At 36.5% G+C, this 27912-nt stretch overlaps 2 protein-coding genes across 4 annotated transcripts; one reads left to right on the forward strand and one right to left on the reverse strand.

Moving 5' to 3' along the window:
* Positions 1-559: 559 nt before the first annotated feature.
* Positions 560-11158, forward strand: LOC104116590 (PHD finger protein EHD3). Of its 3 annotated transcripts, none has more exons than XM_070199962.1 (7): positions 560-701; positions 1442-1721; positions 2916-3152; positions 3255-3566; positions 8740-8829; positions 8929-8973; positions 9836-11158. In XM_070199962.1, exons 2-7 carry the CDS (start codon positions 1494-1496, stop codon positions 10721-10723), a joined length of 1800 nt encoding a protein of 599 aa, XP_070056063.1. In that variant the 5' UTR covers positions 560-701; positions 1442-1493; the 3' UTR covers positions 10724-11158. The 3 variants fall into 3 exon arrangements, with proteins under 3 accessions (XP_070056063.1, XP_009625770.1, XP_070056064.1); XM_009627475.4 differs by having other exon boundaries at positions 563-701; positions 1478-1721; XM_070199963.1 differs by having other exon boundaries at positions 600-701; positions 1222-1721.
* A 103-nt stretch (positions 11159-11261) lies between these two features.
* LOC104116589 (uncharacterized) lies at positions 11262-15464 on the reverse strand. Its single transcript, XM_009627474.4, has 5 exons — positions 15067-15464; positions 13483-13621; positions 12948-12979; positions 12199-12285; positions 11262-11864 (listed from the first exon to the last, which is right to left on the reverse strand). Exons 1-5 carry the CDS (start codon positions 15283-15285, stop codon positions 11730-11732), a joined length of 612 nt encoding a protein of 203 aa, XP_009625769.1. The 5' UTR covers positions 15286-15464; the 3' UTR covers positions 11262-11729.
* Between the last annotated feature and the right edge of the window lie 12448 nt (positions 15465-27912).

Raw genomic sequence — 27912 nt, forward strand, 5'->3', positions numbered from 1 at the left:
TATATCCAAAGTAGGATCCCTCCACTATAAGAGAGATGACTATTATTCCTGTAAAGGGAATCTATTAAGTGATTCATACACTGTAACTAAAATACTATTGATACATTCCTATATTGGAAGATTATCCTTTGGAGCTTCATACATCATTTTATCTTGCTTGTTCATAAATCATCCTCTTTTCAACTTTGCTTATTTTCCATCATTTACAGTTCCTTTATGATTCATGTCAAGTTATACCACATATTTTTAGAACTACATACAAATTCAACTCTATCTATTTTTGGGTAAATATGTAGTTATTAAGAATTTGAGTTATAGTATCTAGGTAAATTTCAACGATGTATATCTTATCTTATTTATAGAAAAATAGAAAATTTAATATCCAAATCGAGACTGAAGTAAAGAAATGTTCTAGCCCAAATCCACAATATGAGCCGTGACTCGTGAGAGAATTTTCTACCGGATACCGATATTAGCCGGTCCGTCCTAAACGCAGACAATAACCGGACCGTCAATTTCCAGTCAACATGTCAAATAAACAAAAAAAAGAAAAAAGCTTCTTTCTAGTTAAACTACGCAAAAAGCGGAAAAAGCCCTCTTAGTTTTCAAAATTTAAATGAACCCTCTCGGATAAGACACAGCGCTCTCTCTCTCTCTCTCTCCATTTTTTCAGACTCAAAAACCTCTATACATTTACTCAGGTGAAGTTAAAATTTGCACTATTTATGTTTACTACTTTGTATAATTTCTTTGAATGTATTCTTTATAAGTTAATTAGTTTCTTAAAGTTTTATTTCTTACTGAAATATTGCAGTTCTTTAAAGAGTTGTTTAGATTAAGGGGTTTATTTTAGTGTTGGAATTGTGAAATGGTGTTATTTTGTTGCCTGGACAGATAAATTAGGTTGTTTAATTTAGTGTGTATTGGGGTATTTTCTTGTGGAATTTTAGTTTTCTCTTGCTGTAGAGATTTAGGAATTTAGGGTTTTTTTTCTTGATTTACCGAGGAGGTAAAAATGGTTGATGAAGTAAAAAATGTAATCTTCTTTTGACATAGTTGTTACTTTCTCTGCTATTGAGAGTTTCTGTTGATGTTGGGGTTTGAGAATAATTACCTTTTTTGAGTATTTTGAGTTGTTAAACGAAAGAGGTTAATTTATTGTCAAAATAGTGAAATGGGTTGTGTTTTGTTGAACTGACAGAGAAATTGGTGTTTTTGCAGTGTAAATTTTGGTTCTTTCTGCTCTAAAGGTTTTGGAATTAGGGTTTTGGTTGATTGGTCAAGGAATGCCTCCTCTTTTGGAGTATTTTGAGTTGTTTGAGTATTTTGAGTTTTTTAAAGAAAGAGAGAAACTTATTCTCATCATAGTTAAATGGGTCGTGTTTTGTTGATTGACAGAGAAATTATAAATATCTGATGGTGCAAAGTGGGGTTTTTGCAGATGAAATTTAATTCTCTTTGCTGTATTTGGAATTAGGGCCAAGGAGGAAGAAATGGTTGGTGAAGATGTAGGAAATAGTGGTGGTGATAGTGTCGTGCTGGGTGTATTGGCTGAAAATGCTCTAACTGTAAGGAAATTGAAGGGCCGCCCAGTTAATGTCGAGAATGGTGATATGAACCCTTCAGGGTCATCAGGTGATGTTTGCCGGACTTACAAGAGGCGGAAGCGTACCAAAGTAGTAGAAGATGGCAAGGTTCCGGCTTGTCAAAATACTTACAAGGTCTGGTGATCTTTTACATGAACTCTTAAGATGACTTTATATCTTCTATTTGTTACATTTCCTCATGCCACCTTTGAGATTTGTGGACCTCGATTTTTCTTTTTTGAATGCCTCATGTGCGTCTTCTGGCTTGTTTTTCTTGTGATTCTTTAAAGTTTGCTTCCTTCTTGTTTCCAATTTGTCCTTTTGTATCAAACATCACTTTTTCTTCATGCTTTCTACAATTTCGGCGTGTAAAGATGTTCTGTATGAATATCATATGATAAAATTTTAGAATTGATTACTCTGAGTTATGCTGTCTGTCTATTTGGAATTTGTGTCGATACAGACTTTATTTGAAAGAAATGTTATATAAAGTAGAAAATGCACGCTAATGTGCCAGTTGGGTTAGTAGCGATGTACAAAATGTGATTTCTCTTGGGTAGCTGCAAGAGCTATTAGGTGTCTAGTGCTCCACCCTGGTTTCAAGTGATATGCTCCACCGAAGGATCAACTGCTCAGCATTGTCAAAGGCGAAAAGAATAGAAAAGGCCAAGGTCTATTGACGTTTCAAGTGCAAAGCTCAATCAAAGCTCGGTATTAGTGCTGATATGTGAATCAAGAAAAGATGAAAAAATATATGACACAAGAAAAAACAACTATATATACAACTATGATTATATTGATAGAGAAATTAATAAATTGTGATTAAGTGGATTTATGAAGCAAAAACCATGTTAATCAAGTTGAAACACTATATCAAAGTTTAGTTCAGATGCAAAGATGCAATTTCAAGTTTTCTTACTCCAAAATTCTGATTTCCCATTATAAAGTATTCACCTATTTTTTTTTTTTTTTTTTTTTGACAATTATCTTTATATATATACTATTTAGTACCTCTTTCTTTTGAAGAGCTCTCATGAGCCTAGTGAATTATCCTGATTTTTCAAAAAAAAAACTATTGGTTTGGTGGTTTTTGCGTAGATGGCCTCGGTATTTCACTGCCTGTACGCCTTGCTTCAAGGCTTAAATTGCGCCCTTGACAACTTTGCAGTTACTCTTAAGTGATGCACTTCCTATTAAGAAATCTCGTCCTTTAAGTACTTGGTGGTGGTTCTCTTCTTGTTTCTTCCTCTTCCCTGTTTTTCTTTTTCCTTTTGCACTATATTTTTCTTTTTCTTTGTTACTACAACTGGTTTGCTTGATCTTATGCAGTCAATGAATGAACCACTAGATACAACTCTTAACAAAAGTTCCTGCACACAAGCTAGTGTAGCTCATTTGAGACCACATGGTCTTCTGAATGATTTCAGTTATCAGCCTGTTAGAAATTGGAAGGGTGCTGTTCTGAAGCAGATGTTTCAATCACTAGAGAGTGATGGTGGTTTAAAAGAGTGTATTCAAGAGGCACTTGCATCACATTCAGAAGCCGGTTGTGCTGTTGAAACTAAGGTAGTGCTATTGCACGTAGCTGGATAACCTAATATGCAGTAGTGAATCACTGTTTTCTTTGTTGTTAACTGTTCTTTGATAGCTAGTTGCTTGTTTCTTTAGGAATCTGGAAAGTGTTGTGATTATGGGAACAGACATTCTCTGCCATCAAAGTTTGTATCTCAAAATGGAGCAAAGGCAGTGTCTAATGGATCAGTGGATGAGCCAAAAAGATACACAGTGACAGAGATCTGTCAGCAGATGTTTCTGGATGTTGTCAAATCAGAAAAATTTGCTCAATTATGTGATGTGCTTTTTAAAAATTTTGAAGGAATGAAGGTTGACAAATTTTTTGATGTCAGTCATATTCACTCAAGGATGAAAGATGGATCTTATGAGGGCTCATCCCTCCTTTTTCAAACAGATATTCAACAGGTACTATTTTGTATCTTCTATTTATGCTTTGAATTCAGGAAAATAGTCATGCTTGGATTTAGCTAACAATCTAGCAAGAATCTATCAAGTTCATGCAATATGATTTTCCTGTAATGTACTTAATCCATCTTTCATCCTCTCTGCTTAGTTTCTTATTTTCTGCGTCTGATAAGATGAACACCTCTTAGCTTTAAGATGCATTTATTCCTTATCTGCTTTACCCTGTGCATCTGGTGAGTTTTATGAATCTTCATGTTACATTATGAAAAGGAGCGAATTGGTTATGTTTTGACTTCTTGGTATGGTAGTTGGTTGGGTTAGAACACTATTCCCAACTTCACTGCAATTTTTCATGGTCAAGAACCCACATGTCTCAATTCCTAGATATTCTTGAAAGATTGATATGATCTGTTATTTATTCCATATAATCGCGCTGTTATGCAGGAACTTTGTGCACATAGGAGACACACTTAATGAACTTTTTTTAAAAATTTAAAATTTCAAATATTTTCAAGTAATTCCACTGACCAAACCACACACACAAAAAAAAACTATTCAATCAAAATTGGTAGTCCCTATTCTGTTTGTACTGACCTCATGGGGCTACAAGCATTACAAGATTCACGAGACACATGTTAACATCATTCCGCTAGTTATCATGTTTATCGTTACATTCCCAGCTTATATTTTTCTCTTCCATTTAATAAGATAGCAATGAAGAAAACTCAATGTAAGTAATCTTTCATAACATAATTTATAAAAAAAATATAAATAAAAATATATAAGAAAATTTTCTTTAACTTGTTATATTGATAGATCTGTGCATAAATAGAATAAACAGTCAACTTACATATGGGCACACCACCGATGGAGAAATTTTATAATGGGTGAGACAGTGTGAAGGATTTTCAATAAAATGATAAGTGTAATGTGGGACCAATTATGACGGGAAAAAATATGTGACCCATTATCCCTTCTTTCCCCTCTCTTCACCAATCACCCAACTTCCCAAATTCAATTTTGGCCAGTGAATTGGCCGCTAATTGAAACCGCAGCTCATTACAATAATGGAAGCATCTGAATTGGCTGGTTGTGCATCTTGTTACAATAACCGATGCATCCCAAATGGGGATTGCAGAAACTTTTCCTATCATGGGATTGCCTATCTTGAATGTAGTTTTGGTAGTAGAACATATATAGTCTTACTCAAAGATATTGAAAGCAAATTGTAATTGTTAGATTCCGAGTAGTCTTCCTTTATTGTTACGTCTGCTGTTTCAGAAAAGAGAAAAAGTCTCTCCCCTGTCTGCCATTCTTGGACCAATAACTCTTCAAGATGTTCCTCATTCACAACCCATCTTTTCAATTCCGCTTATATCCAATTTGTTTCCAATGTTTTTAATTATACCACCCTCTGTTTACTCTCCCAATTTTTTTCCATTTTCACTATCAATATTTTCAACTCCTTGCAAATGCTTGTATTTTCTAAATGTTTTGACATTTCATTACCCAACCAAAATAGAGAGAGGAAGGGAGAAAATATGATGATAGAGTTGTGGATTAAACAGTGGCATCCCCATTTCTACTGTGAACTTGGGGCTGGGGTTGGATTGGGATTTAGGGCTTGTTCTGATGAATGAAGAGAGAGAAAAGATAGAATAGCGGAAGGGAGGGGCTGTCCAGGAGTGTGAGCTGTGGAGAGGGGATAAATTGAGCGGCCAAGGGTAAGGAGAGAAGGAGAAAGTGAAAGAGCAAGGGATAAGGAATTTATGGTCCTACAGTTTACACTTCTCATGAAATGAGAACCTCACACAACTAATAATACTTGTGTCTCACACCAAAATACATTTCTCCTCCTACTGAGCCATAAAGTGAAGTTGTAAAAAGCTGCCGAAGTATCAGTACTGAATTGAGATTGAGTAGCTTTACCTGATGATAAATCTTAATTACTGGGATACCTTATTAGATATCCCTCTTGAGTCTTGAACCCAAGAAGACCGTTTTCATTACAAATCCTAGTAACCTCCTGCTCACTGTTGTATAAAACTTGCATCTGCATTCTGTTCTGATCAATATGGCACTGTTTATCAGAAAGTGCTTTTTGTATCTCTTGGAATGATTTGTCTTTGGTGTGAAATTCTCTCCTAGGTGCAACATAAACATCTCTGAAGGATAAATTCACAAGGTGTGAGTTCTTTGTTTTGGTAAGATTGATGATGTATGGGAATGTCTTCTCCTGAAAGTAATGATTGATATTTTCTGGCATGGGAGACTGGGGATATTAGGATTATGCCATACTAACTGTAGAAGGTTCAACTAAGTTTTCCGGTTTTGATCTGTTAGGTTCTTTGCTTAGTAATTGCTATGTATCATCGATAGAGTATTGCATGATTGCATGCTATTGTGGTTGTCTAAAATAGGTGCTTTATGGTTGCATACTTGGTCAATAGCTTTGGTTTTTGTCTGTGAAAATACTGTCAATGCTTTCAGTGAAATGAGTTGTCATTTAAATGGGACCCTTCGATTAGTAAAATGGTCTAAAGTTCAATGTAATAAGGAGGGAAAGAGCTTTAGCTTATGTGTATATTTGGATTGCTGAATAATACATGTGAGTGATGAAAGCTATGTTTGATTTTAGCGGTTAAATCATGTCTTGTTTCGGGAATTGGGTCTTCGTAGGCTGAGGAGACAGTTTTTACGAGGAAAGAGGACTTGAACATTCTTGACAAGAGAAGATTTCGCAGTTCTCTAATCTAGGAAACTAAGCTGTCTTACTGCTGCTCAACTAATAAGGGAAGGGGTCCTAGTGTGTTCTCCCCGCCTTAATTTACATGACGTCTTGACCTGTGTTGATTGTCTACATACTTATATTTAAGTAGATTATTGTATGATTTTTAATGATAACAGATGGAAAGTGTGAAAGTAGGGTATTTTCTTTAATGTATGTGTACTAGTGTAATGGCTTATTGCTGATCAAGACTGAGTTTTGGTGAATGGGAACTTTTGCGTTTTTATAAAGGAGTTAAACTCAGATCTGATGGGTTCGAGTACCCCGAGGGAGGTGCCAGATCGACTTCTAGTTGTACTGGATCTTATCTTTTTTACGGTATCTCTGTAATACGGAAAAATCTGGGTCTTGGTGTTTTACCTATCCTTTTTGCTCGAGTACCTTTAGCTCTCTTGTCTTAGTGATTCTTTCTCTTTTCTAGGTTATTTTCCGAGTTATAAAAAGGCAATTTTTTCATTTGCCAATGAATTGGGTGTAGTAGCTCAGCTCCATTTCGTTCCTTCTAGAGTTCTTACTTCCTTCAAATTACTTGAAAAGATTGATAAAAGAGATTCATTGCATGAAATCCTATATAGTTCAATATCATTGCAGTGCTGCTTGTACCTGCATTATTTAGTACGTGAAGATGATAGATTTTGGCCCCAACTCAATGCCAAAAGCTTGTTCATGGCTTGAGAATTGTCCAAGACAATATAGGAGACATCTCAACCAATATGGGACACTTAACAGTTAACACCGTCTCCCCTCCCCCACCCCACCTGCACGACCAGGAGTGGTCATTTTGGAAGCATGGACAACATAACATAGTTGCCCAACATTGGGTTAACCAAGAAAATGGAACTTGCGCCGAAGCCAATTGCAAAAGGAAATAATAAGCAAATGTTGAAGTTAATCAAGAATCATTTTACAACACTTCAGTCAATAAGGGACTGTCTTACGTGTACTAGTGACTCGTTCACCCCTAATAGTTTTAGCTCCCTGCTTTTGACTAATGCTTCTTAGTCAGTATTCAATATTATCATTTTAACTACGCCATGAGCGTCACAACCAGATTTAAGACAATTATACGAACCACAATCCTATCGTGGATTCTTTGTACAATTTATCTTTATACCAGAACTGTAGTTATACTTCAAAGCCTAGACAGTTTTATAGGCTTTGCTCAGCCATTGTGATAGTTGTCAGACTCTGGGATTTGAGTTATGTCTAATTAAATTTTATTGCACTTCTGAATTGGTTAATCTTTTCGAGGTAGTATATTATATAATACCTTAGGGTCGACTTTTTCTTGTGGAGATATCCGATCCTGCAGAAGTTCTACTCGAAGTTTAACTTTAGGAACCTTCTAATTCAGCCATATGATGAAGTACTGTCTAAATATGATGCTTTTGTAAATTGTAATAGTTACCTTCAGCAAATCAGCCCACATAAAATCACACATTCGACGGTTTGCGAATTTCTTAGTTGGTGAAGATATGCCACTGTTGGAATGCCCTTGCTAAAATTAGATTATTTGATTCATAGTTTGTATTGTCAGATCAGTAGCTTTATCTTGGCGCTGTGATATTTGATCAGGGTAATTCATAGTCAATCTGTTTTTAATGATGTATTTGCAACTGATATTTTGGTAGCTCTGCAATCTTGTTGATAAGGATATACTGCTTTTGATACACAGGTGCTAAAACTATATTAGTGAATCCATGATTTGTGTTGGCATATCAGCACTGATATATTTGTGGGTATGTGATACTCTTAGTTGGCAGGACTTATCCTTTGTGGATATACCATGCTAATTTCATAAATCAGTTTCGATATAAGGTTGATGATATTGGGTACTATAGCAAATTCTTGGTTGGTGATGATAAAATTGATTAGTAATTAATTGAGCCAACATCAAAAATGATTATGTTGGGAGCTGTAGCAGATTCTTAGGAAAAGAGAGCATGTCACCATGGATGCACCCGTGGCAGAACTTGTATGATGACTTGATAGTTTCTGATGGATATGATTTATCTGTACTGATATAACTTGATCTGTGACATTTGTAAAATACAAATTTTGGTAAGACACTACGAAACAGCTAATTATTATTAATTTTTTTTTTTTGCTACATTTTTATTTTATAAAGTTCAACAGTTAATATATGGTCCTACAAGAGCGTGGTTCTGCCTTTCATCTGAGGCCACAAATTGATGATGAAGCATTTCTTAATAGTTGATGATACTTCTGAAAATATTGTCTGATCACTGGTCAATAATGTAATTAAGCAATGGATGGTTTGGATGACTAATGTGGGACTTGAATTTGCATGGATTGTCCTTTTTTTATGTGCCGAAGATAGTCATCCCTTCTAATTCGTGTATCTTTATCCTGAATTATTTGCAGATGTGGACAAAGCTTCATGAAGTTGGCAGTGAAATGATTTCTCTTTCAAGGAGCCTTTCAGACATATCAAGGGCTTCTTTCCAAGCTCAGGTATATGATTTCTCGCTAACTCTTGGTTCATTGAGTTGCTTCTTTCTTTTGCATACACTGCTGGTAAAACTGACTGATTTTAACCTTTTACCTCTTTAGGTGAGCTGTTCAACGCGTGGAATTACTGAGGATGGAAAAGATGAGGCAAGTCTTTTTACTGTCATGCTTTAGTGTTTCTGTTTTGAGTGGTAGATTATTCTGTGAGGTCATTTTGGTTGCTCTTCAGTCAGCTGCTTGGAGGAGAAACTGCGTTTGAAAACTGTGCCTGAAAATTTCAAATTCCTTATTGTTCTGTTAGCGTAAAATTTCTCACTCAGTGTAATACCTCCCAATTTCGGAATTTGGTTGTGGCACGTACCTGCCAGCCACCAAGTACTTGCAGTTATTCCAGATTTCTTGGGGAACCATTCAGGCAAACAATGTTACAAAGCTCTTAAAAGTGGTGTTGCAAGCCCTTTGTGGGGACATATAGGTACCGACCAAATATAATGCTCACTCACCGAAATGGTGTGGTCTTGTAGTCAAAATGAAATGGGTGCATACCTTGGAGACTAGGGGTCAAATCCCAGCAGTGACAAAAAACACTAGGTGATTCATTGCCATACGTGTCTAAGCTTTGGTGCTGAGTTGCCCAGTACATATGTTGGTGGGAGATAGTAGATAGCGGCGGAATAGTCGAGTTGTGCATAAGCTGGTTTGGACACTACCGTTGTTAAAATTAAAAAGCTCATATATACTTATTTTGCTTTTGGTTTCAGTCCTTTGAGGTCCACATCCTTGGAATTATTCACTTAGTTTAAATATGAAATTATAATTAAAAAATCTTGCTTTTGTCAAGACAGTGCTGCAATTTTGATAAAATTGACTGAAGTAAAATTCACCAAAATTCCAAGGCATTGCATCGGTCGTATCTTTAATTCTTTTTACAACTTGAAACTGATTTGTATGTTTTAACATATTATAAACTTCAGGTTACTATATTTTCTTTTCTTTTCGATGTTGACAGTTGGTTGCTAAAATGGAACAAGCAGAGATCTCTGGTGTAAATAAAAGGTGTGCTTGCCAATGTTGTGGGGAGAAGGCGGATGGTAGAGATAGTTTAGCTTGTGATTCATGTGAGGAGATTTACCACGTCTGCTGTGTTGAGCCTACTGTGAAAGAAATTCCACTAAAAAGTTGGTATTGTGCCAAATGTACTGCAAAGGGAATTGAATCACCGCATGACAACTGTGTAGTATGCGAAAGACTCAGCGCCTCTAGATCAGTGATAATTGAAGATGGGGTTGAAGAATCTACAACTGAAGACATGCTTCTGGAATTGGAGGAAAGCTTAAATGGTTTAGTGGATGATGAACTTAAACTATGTAAAGGAGTTGAGGATCTGCCCTGTTGCAACATATGTAGAGCTGAGGTGGGAAGTAATGGAAACTATAAAATATGTGGCCATTCCTTCTGCCCTCACAAGTTTTACCATGAGAGGTGCTTGACTAGAAAGCAGTTGGATACTTATGGCTCCTGCTGGTACTGTCCGTCGTGTCTGTGTAGAGCTTGCCTTAAAGATTGTGATGATGACAAAATTGTACTTTGTGACGGCTGTGATCACGCTTATCATATTTTCTGCATGCAGCCACCACGCACTTCAATTCCTAGAGGGAAATGGTTTTGCAGAAAATGTGACATGCAGATACAGCGTATACGCAAAGCAAAAAGGACATATGAGACTAAGCAAAATGAATTGAAAAAGAGAACTGAACAATGTGGAAGATTAGGTGTACCAAAAGGAAAGGATGAGGAAGCTTTAAACAAATCTGGAGGTGTGGAAATGCTTCTAAATGCTGCCAAAACTCTGAACTATCAGGAGGATTTAGCTTCTTTTGGATCGAAGGACCAATAGAACTTAGATTATGCATGAGTAGCTCTGTAGACGACGGATGTTGTTCCAGAGTAGTCAGTGCTACATGACCTGGTTGCTGGATCTTTGTGGAGTGTAACAATGACACAAGTCTTGAACTGACTCTCAGATTTTGGTAGCATAGAATTTCTTGTCTAACTGATAGTCCTAACAGCCATGCCTGAACTGTTTCACCTTGTATTTTTGTTAATATTCTTTCTGGGATAATCAGCAACTGATGTTCCATGTGTTGTAAAATGAGAGGAGCATAAGGATTAGCCTGTTTTCCGAATATCAAAGGGAAGTAATCTGTCGTGATCTGTTGTATAAGCCATTGCTGCATTGACTGTATCAAGTTAAATTTCTTAGCATTAACTTGGCTTGTTCTATATTTAAGTGAAAGTGCGGATATATCAGCCTTTTTATGTTGATGTTTCACTGATCTTCATGTCACAAGGTGTTCAGATTGGCAGTGTAGTTCTTCATTTGAAGCCTTTTGTGAAAATGCATGTTACAAGTAATCCTTCAATTAACTCCAAAGTAAAACAAAAAAGAAAAAAGGTACAGTTGGTTATCAAAAAAGAACAAAGGTACAGTTAATGAACCATCACCATTCTAAAACAAACTCCTCCAGTGGCAAGGATCTTTGAAATGCACTTGTAAATGTAATAATGTCAGTTTGATTTGCTCAACAGAAAGTTACTAATCTGAATTCTTTTTACTAAAAACAGAACAACGAAGTAACTCTAGATTAGAGGTCAAAAGACTACATAGCAGCACATCTGTAGTGAAGGTATACATTTCAGTGGGGGGCATCGAGTTTTATCTTTGTAAACAAGCTTCTGACTTCTCTCCTCGCTGAGAAGCGCACACAGAAAATTCTTGCTGTTGCTGCACCAGTATTTTAAGCAACAATGACTCGAAGTCATATGTGCGGGTCAAGCCCATCATTATGGAAGCAGTACATGTTCCCTAGCCTCCAGTGTTTTACCGCTACATTTTCAAACCTTCAACCGCTCTCAGATTTGTCTACTACAGCAAAACGGTTTTGGTTCATGCTCAAACCTGATGTCTGTAACTGTTTTCTCCTCTGAATATGATGCAAGGCCGCTTGTCGGTCATTACGCACCTCAGCAGAATCCGGCTGCAAAACAAGTCTGATTCACTTAGGTGCATAAATAATAGACTTAACACGTGAGCATCAAATACAGAGGCAGTGACATGCTTAGCACAATATTCCAATGAACATTTCAGAACTAGGATCTGACAGAAGTTAGCATGATAAATAGAGTTTCGCACTTGCTAAAATCTCAGAAGACAGTTTGCTCTCCAGATACAAAGGAAATGCTGACATTGGGGTATTGCATATAAAGCAGAGAATATGCATTTATTCATGAAGCCTCAAAAGAAACATCTCCAGTGAAAGAGGATCCCTAGAGGCAGCAGGTATGAATGTTATAAATATATCTAAGCTATACCTTGATGGCTAATGCTCTGTCTAAGCTTTCGATAGCACTGTCAGGCTCACCATAATTCAGCTGTGCTCTACCAAGGGTGATCCACGCCTGCAACAAACAGAGGAACTAGTAATAAGGACTAGAATAAAAGGCAATGTCTTGACTGTTTCCTAAGATTCAGAATGCTGTTAATCGCTTTTCAGTCAAAGCTTCTTATTCCAAAAGCTGTAAATAGTTTGGATGTAAGAAATGTAAGAGAAAAGGAGCCTGTGACTTTCACTTGATCATGCCATATAACTCTAAGCTTAATTATGCATGCAAGTAAGACCAGGAAACTCAGAAGTGCAAAGCTGCTTCGACCTGCATGAGGTAGCTTGTCTTGGTAATTTATTACCAAGTGAAGACAAAGAAGCATCACATTCTCATAGTCTAGGGGACAGATGCAGGAAGAGGTAGAACAGACGAGGAAGTAATGTGCATGTCGGGTGAATAACTAAAGCTGAAAGTCAGGGGACATTTGTATATCAAAACTAGCACATGACGCTCATAGCTAGTTAAAATTCGACAAATTATTCTTTAAGTATTGAAACTGAACAGAGCACAGATAAAAATCAGTGTTCCATTTTTCATAAGGATCATACGATATAGGCAAAGGTGGTGTGGGTTCCAATTACTATAGTGCACTGTGAGTTGATTTTGCATCCCTAAAGCAGGTAAATTTGCAAAAGGTGAAGCAATAGCAGAAAACGAATGACAACAATTTCACACACCTCAGCCCAGCTTGGTTCCAATCCAGTTGCACCTGCTCAAAAAGGAAGCAGGTTATATATGTGTCATGAGATTATATCATCAAAAGTTATTTTATATACAAATGCAGATCACTGACTTAAAGGGCATTAGTTACAATCCAAGTAGGCTAGAAACCCAACTTCGAATATCGCTATGCCAGATATAGATTTACAACGGGAAAGATGTGGAGAAGAAAATTAGCTCATGCTACCGAAAAGGAAAACAGAAGATAGACTTAGTCGTAATCTAGGTTCCCATTGGCTGGTATTAAGATGATTTGAAACGATATATTTGTGTGATTAATCCATAACTTTAAAGATGTGTCAAAAAGTTGGCATTAAGGAACTTCAGAGCCTAAAAGTAGGTCCAGTAACCTTTCATGAGATATAACATTGAAAATAAATCCATTAAAATTTAAAAGAATGTCTACAAATTGGCATTATCCCACTCAGAATAACTTGCTCAGAAAACAAGGAGAATCAATTTGAGAATAATGCAAGAAGTGTCAAAACATACGAGTAGCAGCTTTTAGCGCATTCCATGTTTCTCCAAGTTCAAGCAAAATTTGAGCCTTCTGTTCATGCAGAATTGCACGATCTGGCATCAAAAGTATTGCAGCTTCCCACTTCCCAAGTGCTTCACGATATTTCCCATCCTTAAAAAAATTACAATAAAAATAAGAATAAAAGGCTTAACCCTAGTTGAGGGATCATGCTGCCGGAAATGATATCAGCAATTAATTAAGTGTTGGAAACCACTTATTCAGTGCAGAGGCTATTTTTACGACTTCCTTTCAACTTTAGGGCCACCATGCAATAAACTTAGCATTGCGTTTAGCCTCAGTACAACCTTACCTCCACTCAAGAATCTGTAAGAATTGCTTTCTGCAGTGGATTTTCCATTGTACTTAGACTTGCCTTTAAGTGCTAATGCAAAATATAGTACACATCCAGGTCACTTCATACTCAACTTACCATTGCTAGTTTCAAGACTCAACTCTTCACTTCAATTCACCTTCTAACTATAAGCTTACTGTCGTGTTGAAGCTCACTTTTAAGTGGCGCAATATAACTATTCTGCAAATAACCTTGTTTTTCACATGGCAAGACAGTTATTACAACAACAACAAACCCAGTATAATCTCACAAGTGGGGTTTGGAAGGTTAGTGTCAAGTGTGTATGTTTGACCTCCAACTCACAACTTCAAACTTAACGTTATACTGATGCAATCACCTTTTAAGTGTTTTTTAAGGTAATGGGAGGTTATCAAAACCCAGGGTCAGGGTATGCCCCTCAACAAGGACTTACATTGTATCTATAAAATGTCCAGCAAAATGGAATGTTCACAGCAGGAGTTCAATAGACAGACACTCCAATTATGTCCAGCAATCAGACGAAACAAAAACCTCCTTAAAACTAACAACATGCCCTGCCTTACCCCCTGGAGTTCCTGAGAAAATATAGAGTTACAATTGCTAAAAGAGAGAAAGAGGGAGAGACAAAGAAATAGAGTCAAAGGGAGTAAAGAGAGGGGATGATAATGCACCCAAGGGTGTAGCTTAGCAGTTGAGGAGCTAACGAAGACCATGCGATACCATCTGAGGCAAAAAGCTTGGAGATTTCTTTCCATTTTGCCTAAATCCTGGTGGGCAGATTTAATCATTACATGTACTAGCGGGAGAGGGTGCATCTAAATTGGCCCAAACACCACCATGATCAAAAGGGGATGAGAATACCTATTGAATTCTTAAATATTCAAGTATGTTAAACGACGACAACTTAGAAATATTGGAATAACTAATACTCCATTAGAATAATACTAGATAAAACCTCATCTCTAACATTAAAATAATCTTCATTTTGTTTCCAACTAATAGACAGAGATAACTAAAATCAACTGATAACCATATCATCCAGCTGCAATTTGCTAAATCTAATCCCAACCAACAATTTTCAACTTTCACATTAACACACATAATAGTATTCAACAAAGACGCTCACATAATAGAAATAACAAGTTCAGCTATACGCACTGAATAAACTAAAAAAAGAAAAAGAAAAGAAAGGTGAAGGAGGTCGGTCACCCAAGTAAAGAAATACCTCAGCAAGCTTATTTCCTAGTTCTTGAAAGGATTCCACAAGCTTTATTGTATCATCATCTCCATTAGTATGAGAAATTAAGTTACTCTCCGACACGGCTTCGACAGTGAAATCGTGAGTAGGATTTTCAACTTCGAAAGGGAGGTTTTGGGAAGGAGGAGTAATGGGTCTCTTATTATTAGGTTTCTTTTTGCTCTGATTTTTCCATGTCATCTTCATCTTCTTCTTTCTCTAGTCTTAAGTGAAGTTGATTCTCTGTTTTGCTTGCCGCAGAAGAAGAAGAAGAAGAAGAAGAAGAATTAAGCAATTTAAAGGAAGGTAATCAAAGTGACACGATTGGAAAAAATGACATAAAGTCTCGATTTTTGGTCCATTTATCCAACACTTTCAAGGAATCAGCTGTTGCATAACAATATCTCAGAAGCAAGGTGTCCACTGAAATGCCCAATATAGCCCCTGATAGTCGGTAAGCTAACATGAAATAATTTCACTAAAAAATTATACTTAAAAACTACTCTCGTCATTAACTTAATTGAATTTCTCATTCTAGTAATAGAGTCATTACAATTTTTTGTTGTCACTTTAAATTAGTTAAATTTTACCTATATTAACTTTAAAGCCACAGAATTTTATTGATAACAGGAAAATTATCTTGATGGGCAGGTTTTGATATTATTGTAGGTAAGTTTGAGTTACTGTATAGTTGGTAAAGCTAAGTTATTTTATTATAACAAAAGAATAGTTTTCTAATTTTGGGTAAAATTTGTTGACTCTACTATTATAGTGGTTTTTTAGTTCAATTATTATAACGCGACAACCAGGGACAGAGCCACCTTGTGGGAAGCGGTGTCACGTGATACCGCTTTGTCAGAAAGATTTATTAAATGCATATATAGACATAAGCAAAACCAGATAATACAAGTGACACAACTTGAATAAAATAGCTCGTTGCCCAGCTGGTTAAGCGTTTCAACTTCTTAGTAGAGGTCGGGAGTTTGAATCCTTTTGGTGGCACGCTTAAGTTTTTATTGTTTTGGAGATATTATTTATTAAAGAAGAATTAAAATATATTATGTATTAGTGAGGCTTGAACCACTTACCTCTAACAAAATTAAGCAACAACAAAAATCACTTGAGCAAGAATTCATTTGTTAGTCAAGTTGACAATAAATATACTCAAATCATTCTTCGAAAAAGACATACTTGGCACTAGTATTTCTAATGAGACTATCATTAATACATTTCAGAAAATAAACTCGTTGTAGAGATTTATAGTAATGTTTTGATTTTTTTTTTATAAATATGATGTCATTATAGTTATTCATTTGTTCACCTATTACAAATGTGACACCGCTTACGAAAAATTCTACGTACGCCATTGACGACAACAATTATGTTGTATATTTAACCCTATATCAATGAGTGAAATTAACATGCAGACAAGCTTAAACTCACTCTTCTCTATTCATCGCGTACTTGCATTGCACACACATGTTGTATCAATTATTACAAAATTAGTGAACTCGTTCGCAATTTGGACGATGGTAAAGTACCCCGTGTAATTTACAAAAACGATTAAAGGAAGTATATGCCTTAGTTTTTCATTCAACTAGCCACTAATTATTGCTTCCTTTTCGTACGTTGTTTATTGATTTAAGATTAAAGGAAGTATATACCCGATAGGTCGTTTTGAGTACTAGCCTTAATTTTTGTATTCGGAAATCTCTCATAGCTTCATTTGATGTTTATTGGTTTGCGTGTGTGGTCCGTGTCGTTTTTCGGAAAGCTTTTACGTAAAATTTTGAAGAAAAATTGACTTTTGACTTTAAAGCCACAGAATTTTATTGATAACAGGAAAATTGACTTTTGACTTAAAATTTTATTGATAACATACATACATTCCGGTAGGTTCATATGGTATTTTTGGACTTGTATGTATGTTTAGTTGGGGTCCCGGGGTGATCCGAGCGCATTTCGGTGCATTATGTGAAAGATTGTGAAAATGAGTTTTTAAGTAGAAATCTAGACTTTTGATGATCGATTCTTGTTATTTGATGTTGTTTTGATGATTTGAGGTAGCGGAAAAGTTGCTATGATATTATTACACTTGTGTGATGTTCGGTTTGGAGTCCGAGGGGATCGAATGAGATTTGGGATACATTGCGGACTGATTTGGAACAATTGATGCATAACTGTTGCTAGTGTAAACCTGCATATCTCGCAAATACGAGCCTCGCTTTTGTGAGTGACTGCTCGCATTTGCAAAAGGTGTTGGGGAATTAGCAATTCGCAATTGCGAAGTTTGGATTGCAAATGCGGATTAGGGGAGCTCTGCAAATGCGATATGGCTGTCGCATTTGCGACACTTGAGCTTCGCAAATACGAAGCTTTGATCACATTTGAGCACATGGGGGTAGTCGCAAATGCGAGGCTTTTGTCGCAGTTGCGACTTCTGGGGGTCTGATGCACTGATTGCATTTGTGATCAGTGTTTCGCAATTTCGGACATCGCATTTTCCAATTGCAACGTTTGCAGCTGAGTAAAAGGTGGGAAAGTCGGGACTTAGCTCATTTGACACTATGTTTTAACCCTAAACACTCTAGAGGCGATTTTTGAAGATGATTTTCTTCCCAAATTCATTGGTAAACAACTTTAACTAGTTTTCAATCAATTTTAATTGCTTTTCCATGAATTTTATCATCAAATCCATAAATTTCAAGGTAGAAATTAGGAATTTTGAGTAGAATTTAGGAATTTTGTAAAATTGAGTTTTAGACCTCAAATTAAGGCCGGATTTCGAAATAAATCACATATCCGGGCTCGGAGGGTGAATGGATAATCGGGCTGGGGGGTGACTTTTTTAATTATGATCAAAATTGAACCCTTTTCATTCGTGTATAGTTTCTAAAGCTTGTTTTGAATTATTTGGACGATTATTGGCTAGATTTGGTTGGTTTTGAGGGTTGTTCGAAAGGCAAAGCCGTGGTTGATTATTAATTTAGTTGCGTAAAGAGATAAGTATCGTGGTTAACCTTGACTTGAGGGAATTAGGACTTAATTGGTCTATTTGTTACTTGATTTTATGTGTGGGGACGTCTTATAAGGTGACAAATGTACATACATTGTCATGGGTTAAGCATGTGGGGTGAGCTTTTAACTGTGCATTTTAACTATATCATGCCTTCTTATACTCCGTGCTACTATTCATGTCATGCCGTCATTGCTACTTGTCCTTACTTGTTAAATACATGTCTTTCTTGCTACATGCCTTCTTTTGCTACATGTTTCGTACACCCATGTTTTACTTGTCCGTTTTTACTTGTTCTATGCCTTTAATTGTTTATTTGGCTTTAGTTGCTTCTATTTCGCTTTGGTTTGTTATATTGCTTTGCCTTAGAGTATTTGCTTGTTTTGGTTCCTTTCTCATATGTTGAGAGCTACGCCATAGTTGTTTGTAGTATTGCTATTATTGTTTGGGATCGGGTTGCATGTTGCAACAGATATTGATAATTATTATTTGGAATCGCATTGTACGCCGCAACGAATATTGATATTTTTGTTTGGGATCGGGTTGCACACCGCGGCGGATATTGATATAGTTTTTGGGATCGGGTTGCACACCACAATGGTGTTGGTATATATATGTGTGTGAGTCGGGTTGTCCGCCGCAACAAAGAATATATGTTATAACTGTTCTTGACTGTTGGTTCTATATCTATGTTGTATTGTGAATTTGAACATAGACGATATTCCGGGGCCTTCTGTTATGTATTGTTTGTTTCGGTTTTTGTGTTAGTCGTTGCCTCTCTATTCTATTATTGTTTTTATTTATACTCGTACAAGTTTATTGTGAGTGCCTTGTTATAGCCTCATTACTACTTCGTCGAGGTTAGGATCGACACTTACGGAGTACATGAGGTTGGTTGTACTCATACTATACTTCTGCACTTCTTTTGCAGATTCTGGTGTTGGTCCCTCAGCATTTAGCGGAGGCTTGCTCGGATCGTCATTTACCCAGAGACTTGAGGTAGATCTGCACGGTGTTCGCAGATCCTGAAGTTTCCTTCTTATCTTTATGCTGTTCACTTCATTCTGACAGTTATATTTTATTTCGGACCTTGCTTGTAGTAGTTTTAGTAGCTCATATAGTTGTGACACCTAATTCCGGGATTAGACTAGACAACATATTTGGAGTTTATTATATATATTTTGAAGATCTATAGCTTTATCTTCTTATTAATATGCTTTTAAAATTGTTAAAAATGAATATTGTGTAGCTAATGTTGGCTTGTCTAGCAAGTTGTTGTTAGGTGCCATCACGACCTCGTGGTTGGGATTTCGGGTCGTGACAAGTTGATATCAGAGCACTAGGTTGAATAGGTCTCACGAGTCATGAGCAAGCTTAGTAGAGTCTGGAAGATATATACGGAGACGTCTGTACTTATCTTCTAGAGGCTATAAGGCTTTAGGAAATTTCACTTTCTTTATTTCTCTATCGTGCGACTTTATTCTATCATAGTGTTTGAATCATTCTATTCTTGTTCTCTCATAGATGGTGAGGACACGCACAACATCCACAACTGATCAGGACCCGAAGGCCTAGGTTGTATCCACTACCAGGGATAGGGGCCGCGACCGAGGTAGGGCCAGAGGCAAAGGCAGAGCTCAGCCTAGAGCACGCATAACAACACCTATTGCAGAGCCTTAGATCAAGAAGGATGAGGAGGTACCCGTTCAGACCGTGCCAGTTGGACAAGATCAGGTCCCATAGGGGTTCATTGCTACCCCAGTACTTTACCACGCCCTAATCCGCCTGGTTGGCCTTATGGAGAGAGTGGCCCAGGCCGATGTGTTTCTTATGGCACCAGCCATGTCTCAGGCTGGGGGAGGATCTTAGACTCCTGCTACTCACATTGTAGAGCATATGGCTCACGGATATCAGACTCCGACAGTTCCACCAGTTGGAACAGTTCAGACTGTTATTGCTACAAAGCCCGGGGAGGGACCCACGATGTCGTTCGGATGGCTGAAGTGGTTGGACAAGTTCACCAAGTTCTTTCCTATTCGCTTTGGTGGCACACCTTTTGAGGACCCCCAAGATTTATTGGACCGTTTCCATGAGGTATTGCGCAATATAGGTATAGTGGAGTCCAAAGAAGTTGACTTCGCAGTGTTTCAGATGGATGGCTTTGCCAAGAGGTGGTGGCAGGAGTATGTTCGGGTCTGACCAGTAGGTTAACCTCCTCTCACTTTGGATCAGTTCTCACAACTATTCTTGGAGAAGTTCATCCCCTTCACCCAGAGAGAGGATTTTTGCAGTTCGTTTGAGCGCCCCCAGCAGGGTAGCATGACCATTACCTAGTACGAGACCAAATTCATGGATTTATCCCGCCATTTAGTTGTCTTAATTCCTATTGAGAGGGAGAGGGTGTTGAGATTTATAGATGACCTTACTTATGGTATTAGGCCATAGATGGATAGAGAGACTGAGGATGATATTTCCTTCACTCAAGTTATGGAGATTGCTAGGCGGATCGAGAGGATTCGTGGTCAGGGTAGAGAGGAAGCATCTGAGAAGAGGCCTTGTCATTTCAGTGGTTTCAGTGGTAACCTTGTCGTGAGGCAGGGTTTATTTGGTAGAGTCCATTCTATCAGGCCGGTTCAGTCAACTCTCCAGGTATCACATGGTGCTTTGGGCAATCGTAGTTCTTATGGGTCTTGTCCTGAGCAACTAGCATACTGTGCACCTTCAGCTCTCATTAGTGCACCGCCAATTTAGACCTATCACAACAGTTATTCGAACTATCAGGGTCAGTCCTAGATTCAACAGCCACATCAGCACAGAAAGTGCTTTGAGTGGGGAGGTATGGGTCATATCAAGAGGTACTGTCCCAGACTTCAAGGCAGTACTCGTCAAGCCCAAGAGTATTGCCACAAAACACCCGTAAAGCCTCATACTACGCCAAAATAGGCTTTTAGTGGCAATATTTATTGCCGCAAAATTATTTAGCAGCAATAAATTAAATGCCATTAGATCTAGGGTCGCTAAATCCTCTAGCTGCATTTATGCCGAATGCTGGTAAAGACCCAAATTATTGCCGCAAAAACTAATTACTTTTAGCAGCATTTATTTAGCAGCAATTACTATAGCCAGTAAAGTTGATTTAGAAATGTAGTATTTAACATATTTTGCGGCTTTTGTTATTGCCGTTAAAATTCAACAATTGCCATTAAAGGTAATTTATTTTAGTGGCAATTATTATGGTGGCTAAACTGACCATAAATTCACCTTAATCCACTCATTTAAGAAACACTATTTTATAGCATAAAAAATAAAGTCATAAGAGCAATACCTTCAAACTAGAAGAATTATCAAACTCAAAACAATGCCATTTGCTTGAAACAAGAACTAACAAAGCCGACACACCAACTTAGTTATCGACTTGTAAGAAATGTAGTATCCTTATGTACAAGACAACTAAACATCAAATTGAAAACTGAGTCTCTCATCAACAATGTGATATTCTCAATCTTCTCTTCCATTTATTAACAATGTGATACTCTTGTCAGCTACCATTGTGTGACCTTAGAGCCAAATTTCCTTGTTTAAGTTTCTGCATTTCACCATCATACAATAATAATTTTTTGCAGATAAAATACATATTATAACATATACGAGAGCAAATCCAAGAAGATAGCAAGAATTAAAGTAATATACATGTAATCATTTGAAGACAACTAAAAATAAGAAAACAGAGTCATATTTGATATTATGTCTCTCAAATTGTAAGCCTACATATGCTCCCTCAATTCAAACTAGAATGAAGCGATAGGTTAAAGCGCCATCACTCTGCCATTAACATTGCTAATATATAAGGCATATGTCTAGGAATCTGTTGCTCCAGTTTGTTTCCTTGTAAAAAGAAATAGCTGAAGTTGGATTGAATTTTATAATTTCATTTTGTTCGTACGTCTTTTTTCTATTTCATCAATCGACATTAAATGTCGAGTCTGTTTGCTATGGATCCCCTCCCCTCCCCTCTCTTGCCCTTTATGTAAAACAATGGCAACTTAAACATGGTAAAATAGCTGCCATATGACCAGGAAGTCACGAGTTCGAGCCGTGGAAACAGCCTCTTGTAAAAATGCAGGGTAAGACTGCGTACGATAGACCCTTGTGGTCCGACCCTTCCTCGGACCCCGTGCATAGCGAGAGCTTAGTGCACTGGGCTGTCCTTTTTAAATAAGAATGGCCAAGTGCTTCAAATAAGAATCAGTGCATAGGTTCTAGTAACATAATTACAGGAATTTTAATACAGAATTAAGTTGTTCTATAGCTGCCTGACCTCAAAATTTCTCACCGGTTAATTAGATTCTAACATCAACTAGCGAGGTCCTTCAATCCAACAAACTAGTCTTTCATTAAAAACACTTGGACATAACACAGCTTCTAAAAAACTCATCAAATGAAACACTATACATCACAAAACATAGGAACAAGGCATAAACATATTACATTATTCCCTATCGGGCTAATTCCATTTACACAATAAGTTGTAACATAACAAATATCAAACCAGTGTTTTTTTCAAATCAGATACATAAGTTTTTCTTTTTAATAATAAAATCGGTATATGGAGAAGTACAAAAATTCACATGATATTTACATTCTTACCTCTAAACTTTAACACCCGAGCTCGACTACTGCTGGTGAATAGTGAAAGGCAAAGTTTTGTGTGAATCTGCGGAGGAAAATTTCTAACCCTAACGATAAGAAATTTCAGAACGTATATGAGAAAGTTCAAAATTGAGCTGAACTTACAGAAGCTATGGAGATTACCGAGATTTGATATACAAAGCAAAGAGAACGACTTCAGATTGTAGAGTAAAAATACCAAAACCAATACAAAAATCGCAAAAATCAAAATTAAAACAAAAAGCAAAGACAATATATACAGTAATAGTATAAAGTATAAACATATATAAGATCGATCAGATTGATATTACACTAAACTTAACTAAAATGCTAGCTGAATCGAATAAGTACATTTATAGAAAAATCGAGAAGTAGATAAAAGAATAACTAAGTTGAATTGAAAAGACATTCACCGATCAGAGGAAGAGAAATGGAGAGAGAGAGAGATCGTAGGCTTCGAATTTGAATGGGGGAATTTAGAGACTAAAAATAATTGGAGGGAAGCTAAAGAGAATTGGAGGTCACACAACTTGAATTTGAAAATGCTAGTTTTTCTCTTTCTCGACTAATATTTTTAGTTTGTCACTAGAAAGTATTCTTTTACCAGCTAAAGATTAACTGCCAGTAATTAATGACTCTAGAATATAAATTAGCGGCAATTAAGCTATTGCCGCTAATTAATTACCGCTAAATGTCTAATTTGTTGTAGTGGATCACCACTCCAAAAGAACCGATCACTTCTATTACTATTTTGATCCGACCCACTATCAAACTGTCTTATTTCTTTGAGTTCCTCCCGACTTGCCTTCAAGTTAACACTTCTTCTTGCCAGTATACTACGATCCTTAACAAAGCGCACCACAAGAGATCCTAGCATAAAATCACATCGTCTTAAAGCCCATAACCACTGCATTCCCTCTTAAGCACCCAATAATACCGCAACTGAGATACTCACTCTGAATAAACCTTCTGTAAATTTGAAGCTGTTTCTTTAACCCCTCTGATACGGAAATGTAGAATCACTCATATTACAGAAATACCAAAAGTCTCAACGCCATCCAATGCAAATCTCAGATCTTAGCCATATACAAATCCTGGTAATCCTCAACTACCATATATGAATCTTGAACTCATTAGAACTTTCACGAGATTCGTCCACCCTGCCCTAATATTCAATGCACCACCAATACGAGTCGATCGACTGGTGCCCCATTAGCACACAAACACCTAAAGAAGTAACCCCTACATTTCAGCAACCGAGTGAATCCTTTCTCCTAGCACACTACATATACCACGAATAACAAACCTGAATTATTCCAAGATTCCCATATGTCCATAAAGTATAGCACAACATGCATCCAGTAATTCCCTTGCTCAAGTTGCAACTGATCCACAAATATGCCTCAGGCCCAAATTGATATAACACATGACCATACAATCTGATCGGTGATAATATGCTCCCCCACTTAGCTCGAAGCCATAGAACATAACATCCGATAACCCGCAACACCCTTACTCCATTTGAAAAAAAAGAATTTAGTCAAATATTTTTGAAAATAAACTATTATCTTATGTATACTAGTTCATTTCCAAGAAATTAACAGGAGTCATCCTAATTAATCCATTATACCCGCACAAACACCACACACTCACACATACACACACGCACATACACACACACGCACTCTCTCACAAACACACACACACCATGCAACAATAAACTAAATAAAAAGTAGTTTTCGGAAACTTAATTAGCTTGAAAGATTAATAGGTTGGTGGTTCATACATACGAATTACACAATCTTTTAATTTAACATAAGACTTTAGATAAAAATGAATATATACGTATTATATTCCAAATCCAAAACCCAAACACAGAGACACATTCTATGCAAGAATGAACAACAATGTTCGTTCAATCTTACTTGAGCTAACTCAGAAATTCACCAGAATTTACATGAAAAAAAAACAGAGTAAGCCATAAACAAAAGCTTCAACTCCTATAAATACCTCACATGAACTACTTCTGAAAACACCATAAGTTAAGCAACAAAGCAATTTCATACACTCTCATATTATATGTAACTCTACGACATCCGAAGAGATGGACAATAATAATGGAAAGGGTAAAGGATATATTGGTGAAATGTCACGATCCAAAATCCCACCACAGGCGTCGTGATGGCACCTAGTCTCTAAGACTAGGTAAGCCGATTTCTATTACATTTTGAAGCCATTTTTTTTTAAAATTAAATAAGTAACCAAAACTAACAGCGGAAATAATTACAATACACAACCTCCCAAAACTGGTAATACTGAGTCACGAACTCTACTGAATACATGGAATGATCACGAGGACCGAATATACAATACTATTTGATTACAATTTAACAGTACAATGAAATAAAAAGACTCCAAGGGACTGCGACGACCAAACAGCTCTACCTTAAATCCTTACAATCCCGCTTTAATTCTTCTCAAGCCCAATAACTTCAATACCTGGCTCTGCACAAAAATGTGCAGAAGTGTAGAGTGAGCACACCACAGCGGTGCCCAGTAAGTATCAAGACTAACCTCAATGGAGTAGAGACGAGGTACAGTCAAGACACTCACTAGTCTAATAACCTGTGCAATATAATATACAAAATAATAGAAAATAAATAATAATAAAGGCAGGATAAAACAACTAGTGATATGCACAACAGACAACAAACAATACCATTAATATCACTCAATAATTAATAAACACAAATACACCCAATTAAATCAAGCCCTTTAAATAAATTTCTTTCACATAGTTCTTCCAGATAACTCTCTTTCAAATATAATTTTCTCAAATAATTATTTTTCAAATATAATTCTTTCAATAAATATTTTCAAATACAATTTTCTCAAATAATTATCTTTCAAAATACAATTCTTTTATATAATACTTTCTAAGTAAAAATCCTTCTAAATAAATATATTGAATATAATTCTTTCAATTAAAAAGTCACCATGTGACACCTCATTTCAAAATCATCAAAATACGGGTCTCAGCCCATTTTTCATATTTTTCGTAAATACGGGTCTCAGCCCATTTTCATATTTTCACGGCACCTCGTGCCCATAATTAAATTATCATATTTTTCCGGCACCTCGTTCCCTCATTTCATATCACAACTGCTCGGACAATTCACATGCTAAATATCATTATCATTTCATCATAGTACCTCGTGCCCACATTTTATATCACAACTGCACTGACAATTCACGTGCCAATATCCCCATCTCATATCAAAATTCACGGCACCTCGTGCCCACATTTTATTTTATAAACCGCCTGACAATAGCCACAAGCTTCCAATTTCAACATAAATCAGATTATTATCAATTTACTAACAACAAGATAAGTTGCACAACGTATAAAAATAAACACAAATAAATCACAACATTACATGAAAATTATCAACACCACAACCCCAAATCATCACATATCGTCCCTGACAATAGCCACCCTTATCGCTCCTATTTCCACCCTTATCGCTCCTATAGCCACTCTTATCGCTCCGCCCATACAATATCAATAGCCACCCTTATCGTTCTGCCCGGACAATATCAATAGCCACCCTTATCGCTCTTATTGCCACCCTTATCGCTCTTATAACCACTCTTATCGCTCCTATTGCCACCCTTATCGCTCCTATAACCACCCTTATCGCTCCGCCCAGACAATATCAATAACCAACAAACACAACAGTGAAATTTCACCCTTATAACTACATAATATCAACGGTGAAATGCCATCCTTATAACCACATAATATCAACGGTGAAATGCCACCCTTATCTCCCCAAAATAACAACTCACACAATACAACAATTTACACGGAAAATTATCACAATAATATAACAAAAATCAATTCATATCACAATTTGCCCAATGGCCACAACCAAATTTCAAAGCTACAACCAAGTCAATTAATTTCACAACAAATATCCAAATGCTCCACACAATGTGTACAACACCCAAAAATAATCAATAGAGATAGAAATTACTCAACATAAAGCAAAGTCTTCATAAAAGATCAAATTTTCAATAATTTTATAAACACCTCTTCTTAAGATCATTTTATTAATTATTTACAGAGGGAAAAATCCAAAATGAAATCAAATTTTAATAATTATCAAGCCAGCAAATTCACAAAATTTTATAAATAATCAAATAACAATCACATCACATTGTCATATAACAACAGAGTCAACAACAAGGGTTTAGGCACGACAAGTAGATGATAAAATTTATGCCAACAATTATCTAATTTACTACACAATATGCTCAAGACTTTAACTCAATAAAATTTGCACATATAAACCAAGTACGTACTCGTCATCTCACGTTCATGGTTTTCAATTACCCAAGTTGCACATAAGACTCAATGCCTAAGAGGAATTTTTCTCACTCGAGGTTAAGCATGACACTTACCTTTTTTGAAGTTAGACCGATATTCCAAAATAGCCTTCTTGCTTGAATTGACCTCCGGGCCGTTCAAATCTATCCAAATTAATTGTATAACTTCATTAAAATTCATCGAAAATAATTTCGGATAATAATACACCGACTTAAAAATTTATTCCAAAAAGTCAACAAAAGTCAATGCGGGACCCGCCTCTCGGAACCCAACATAATTTTCATGAAATCCGAACACCCATTCTAATACGAGTTCAACCATACCAATTTTATCGAATTTCAATAACAAATCGACCTCCAAATCTTAAATTTAAACCAAGAGGGTTTTTTAATTTTTCAACCCAATTCACTAATTTAGTGATAAAAACAACAATAGATTTATGTAATTTAACCAAAATCAAGTTAGGAATTCTTACCCCAATATTTTCCTTGAAAAACTCTCGAAACATCGCCTCACCCAAGCTTCCTTGGTCCAAAAATAGAAGAATAATACGAATTTGGACTTTATTCTTGTCACGACCCAACTGGAGGGTCATGACTAGCACCCGGGCCATACTTGCCGAGCACCAACGTACATTTTATCTAACCTTCCTTATTATCTTTAAGGGCCGACAAGATCAATATAAATAGTAGACATGGATCATGAACATCCAACAATGAAAGATAATGTCATGAACATACATAACATGGGACGACAAGAC

The sequence above is a fragment of the Nicotiana tomentosiformis genome, chromosome 4 (assembly GCF_000390325.3).
Source record: "Nicotiana tomentosiformis chromosome 4, ASM39032v3, whole genome shotgun sequence".
In the NCBI taxonomy this organism is placed as follows: domain Eukaryota; kingdom Viridiplantae; phylum Streptophyta; class Magnoliopsida; order Solanales; family Solanaceae; genus Nicotiana; species Nicotiana tomentosiformis.

Bases quoted from the DNA above. Each gene is read 5' to 3' on its own strand.
- LOC104116590 (XM_070199962.1), top strand. From the start codon at position 1,494: ATGGTTGGTGAAGATGTAGGAAATAGTGGTGGTGATAGTGTCGTGCTG. The intron at 1,722-2,915 runs GTCTGGTGATCT...GATCTTATGCAG, and splicing joins CTTGTCAAAATACTTACAAG to TCAATGAATGAACCACTAGA. The intron at 8,974-9,835 runs GCAAGTCTTTTT...CGATGTTGACAG, and splicing joins CTGAGGATGGAAAAGATGAG to TTGGTTGCTAAAATGGAACA.
- LOC104116589 (XM_009627474.4), bottom strand. From the start codon at position 15,285: ATGAAGATGACATGGAAAAATCAGAGCAAAAAGAAACCTAATAATAAG. The intron at 13,622-15,066 runs GTATTTCTTTAC...AATTTTTTTAAG, and splicing joins TAGGAAATAAGCTTGCTGAG to GATGGGAAATATCGTGAAGC. The intron at 12,980-13,482 runs GTATGTTTTGAC...CTTTTTGAGCAG, and splicing joins TGCGCTAAAAGCTGCTACTC to GTGCAACTGGATTGGAACCA.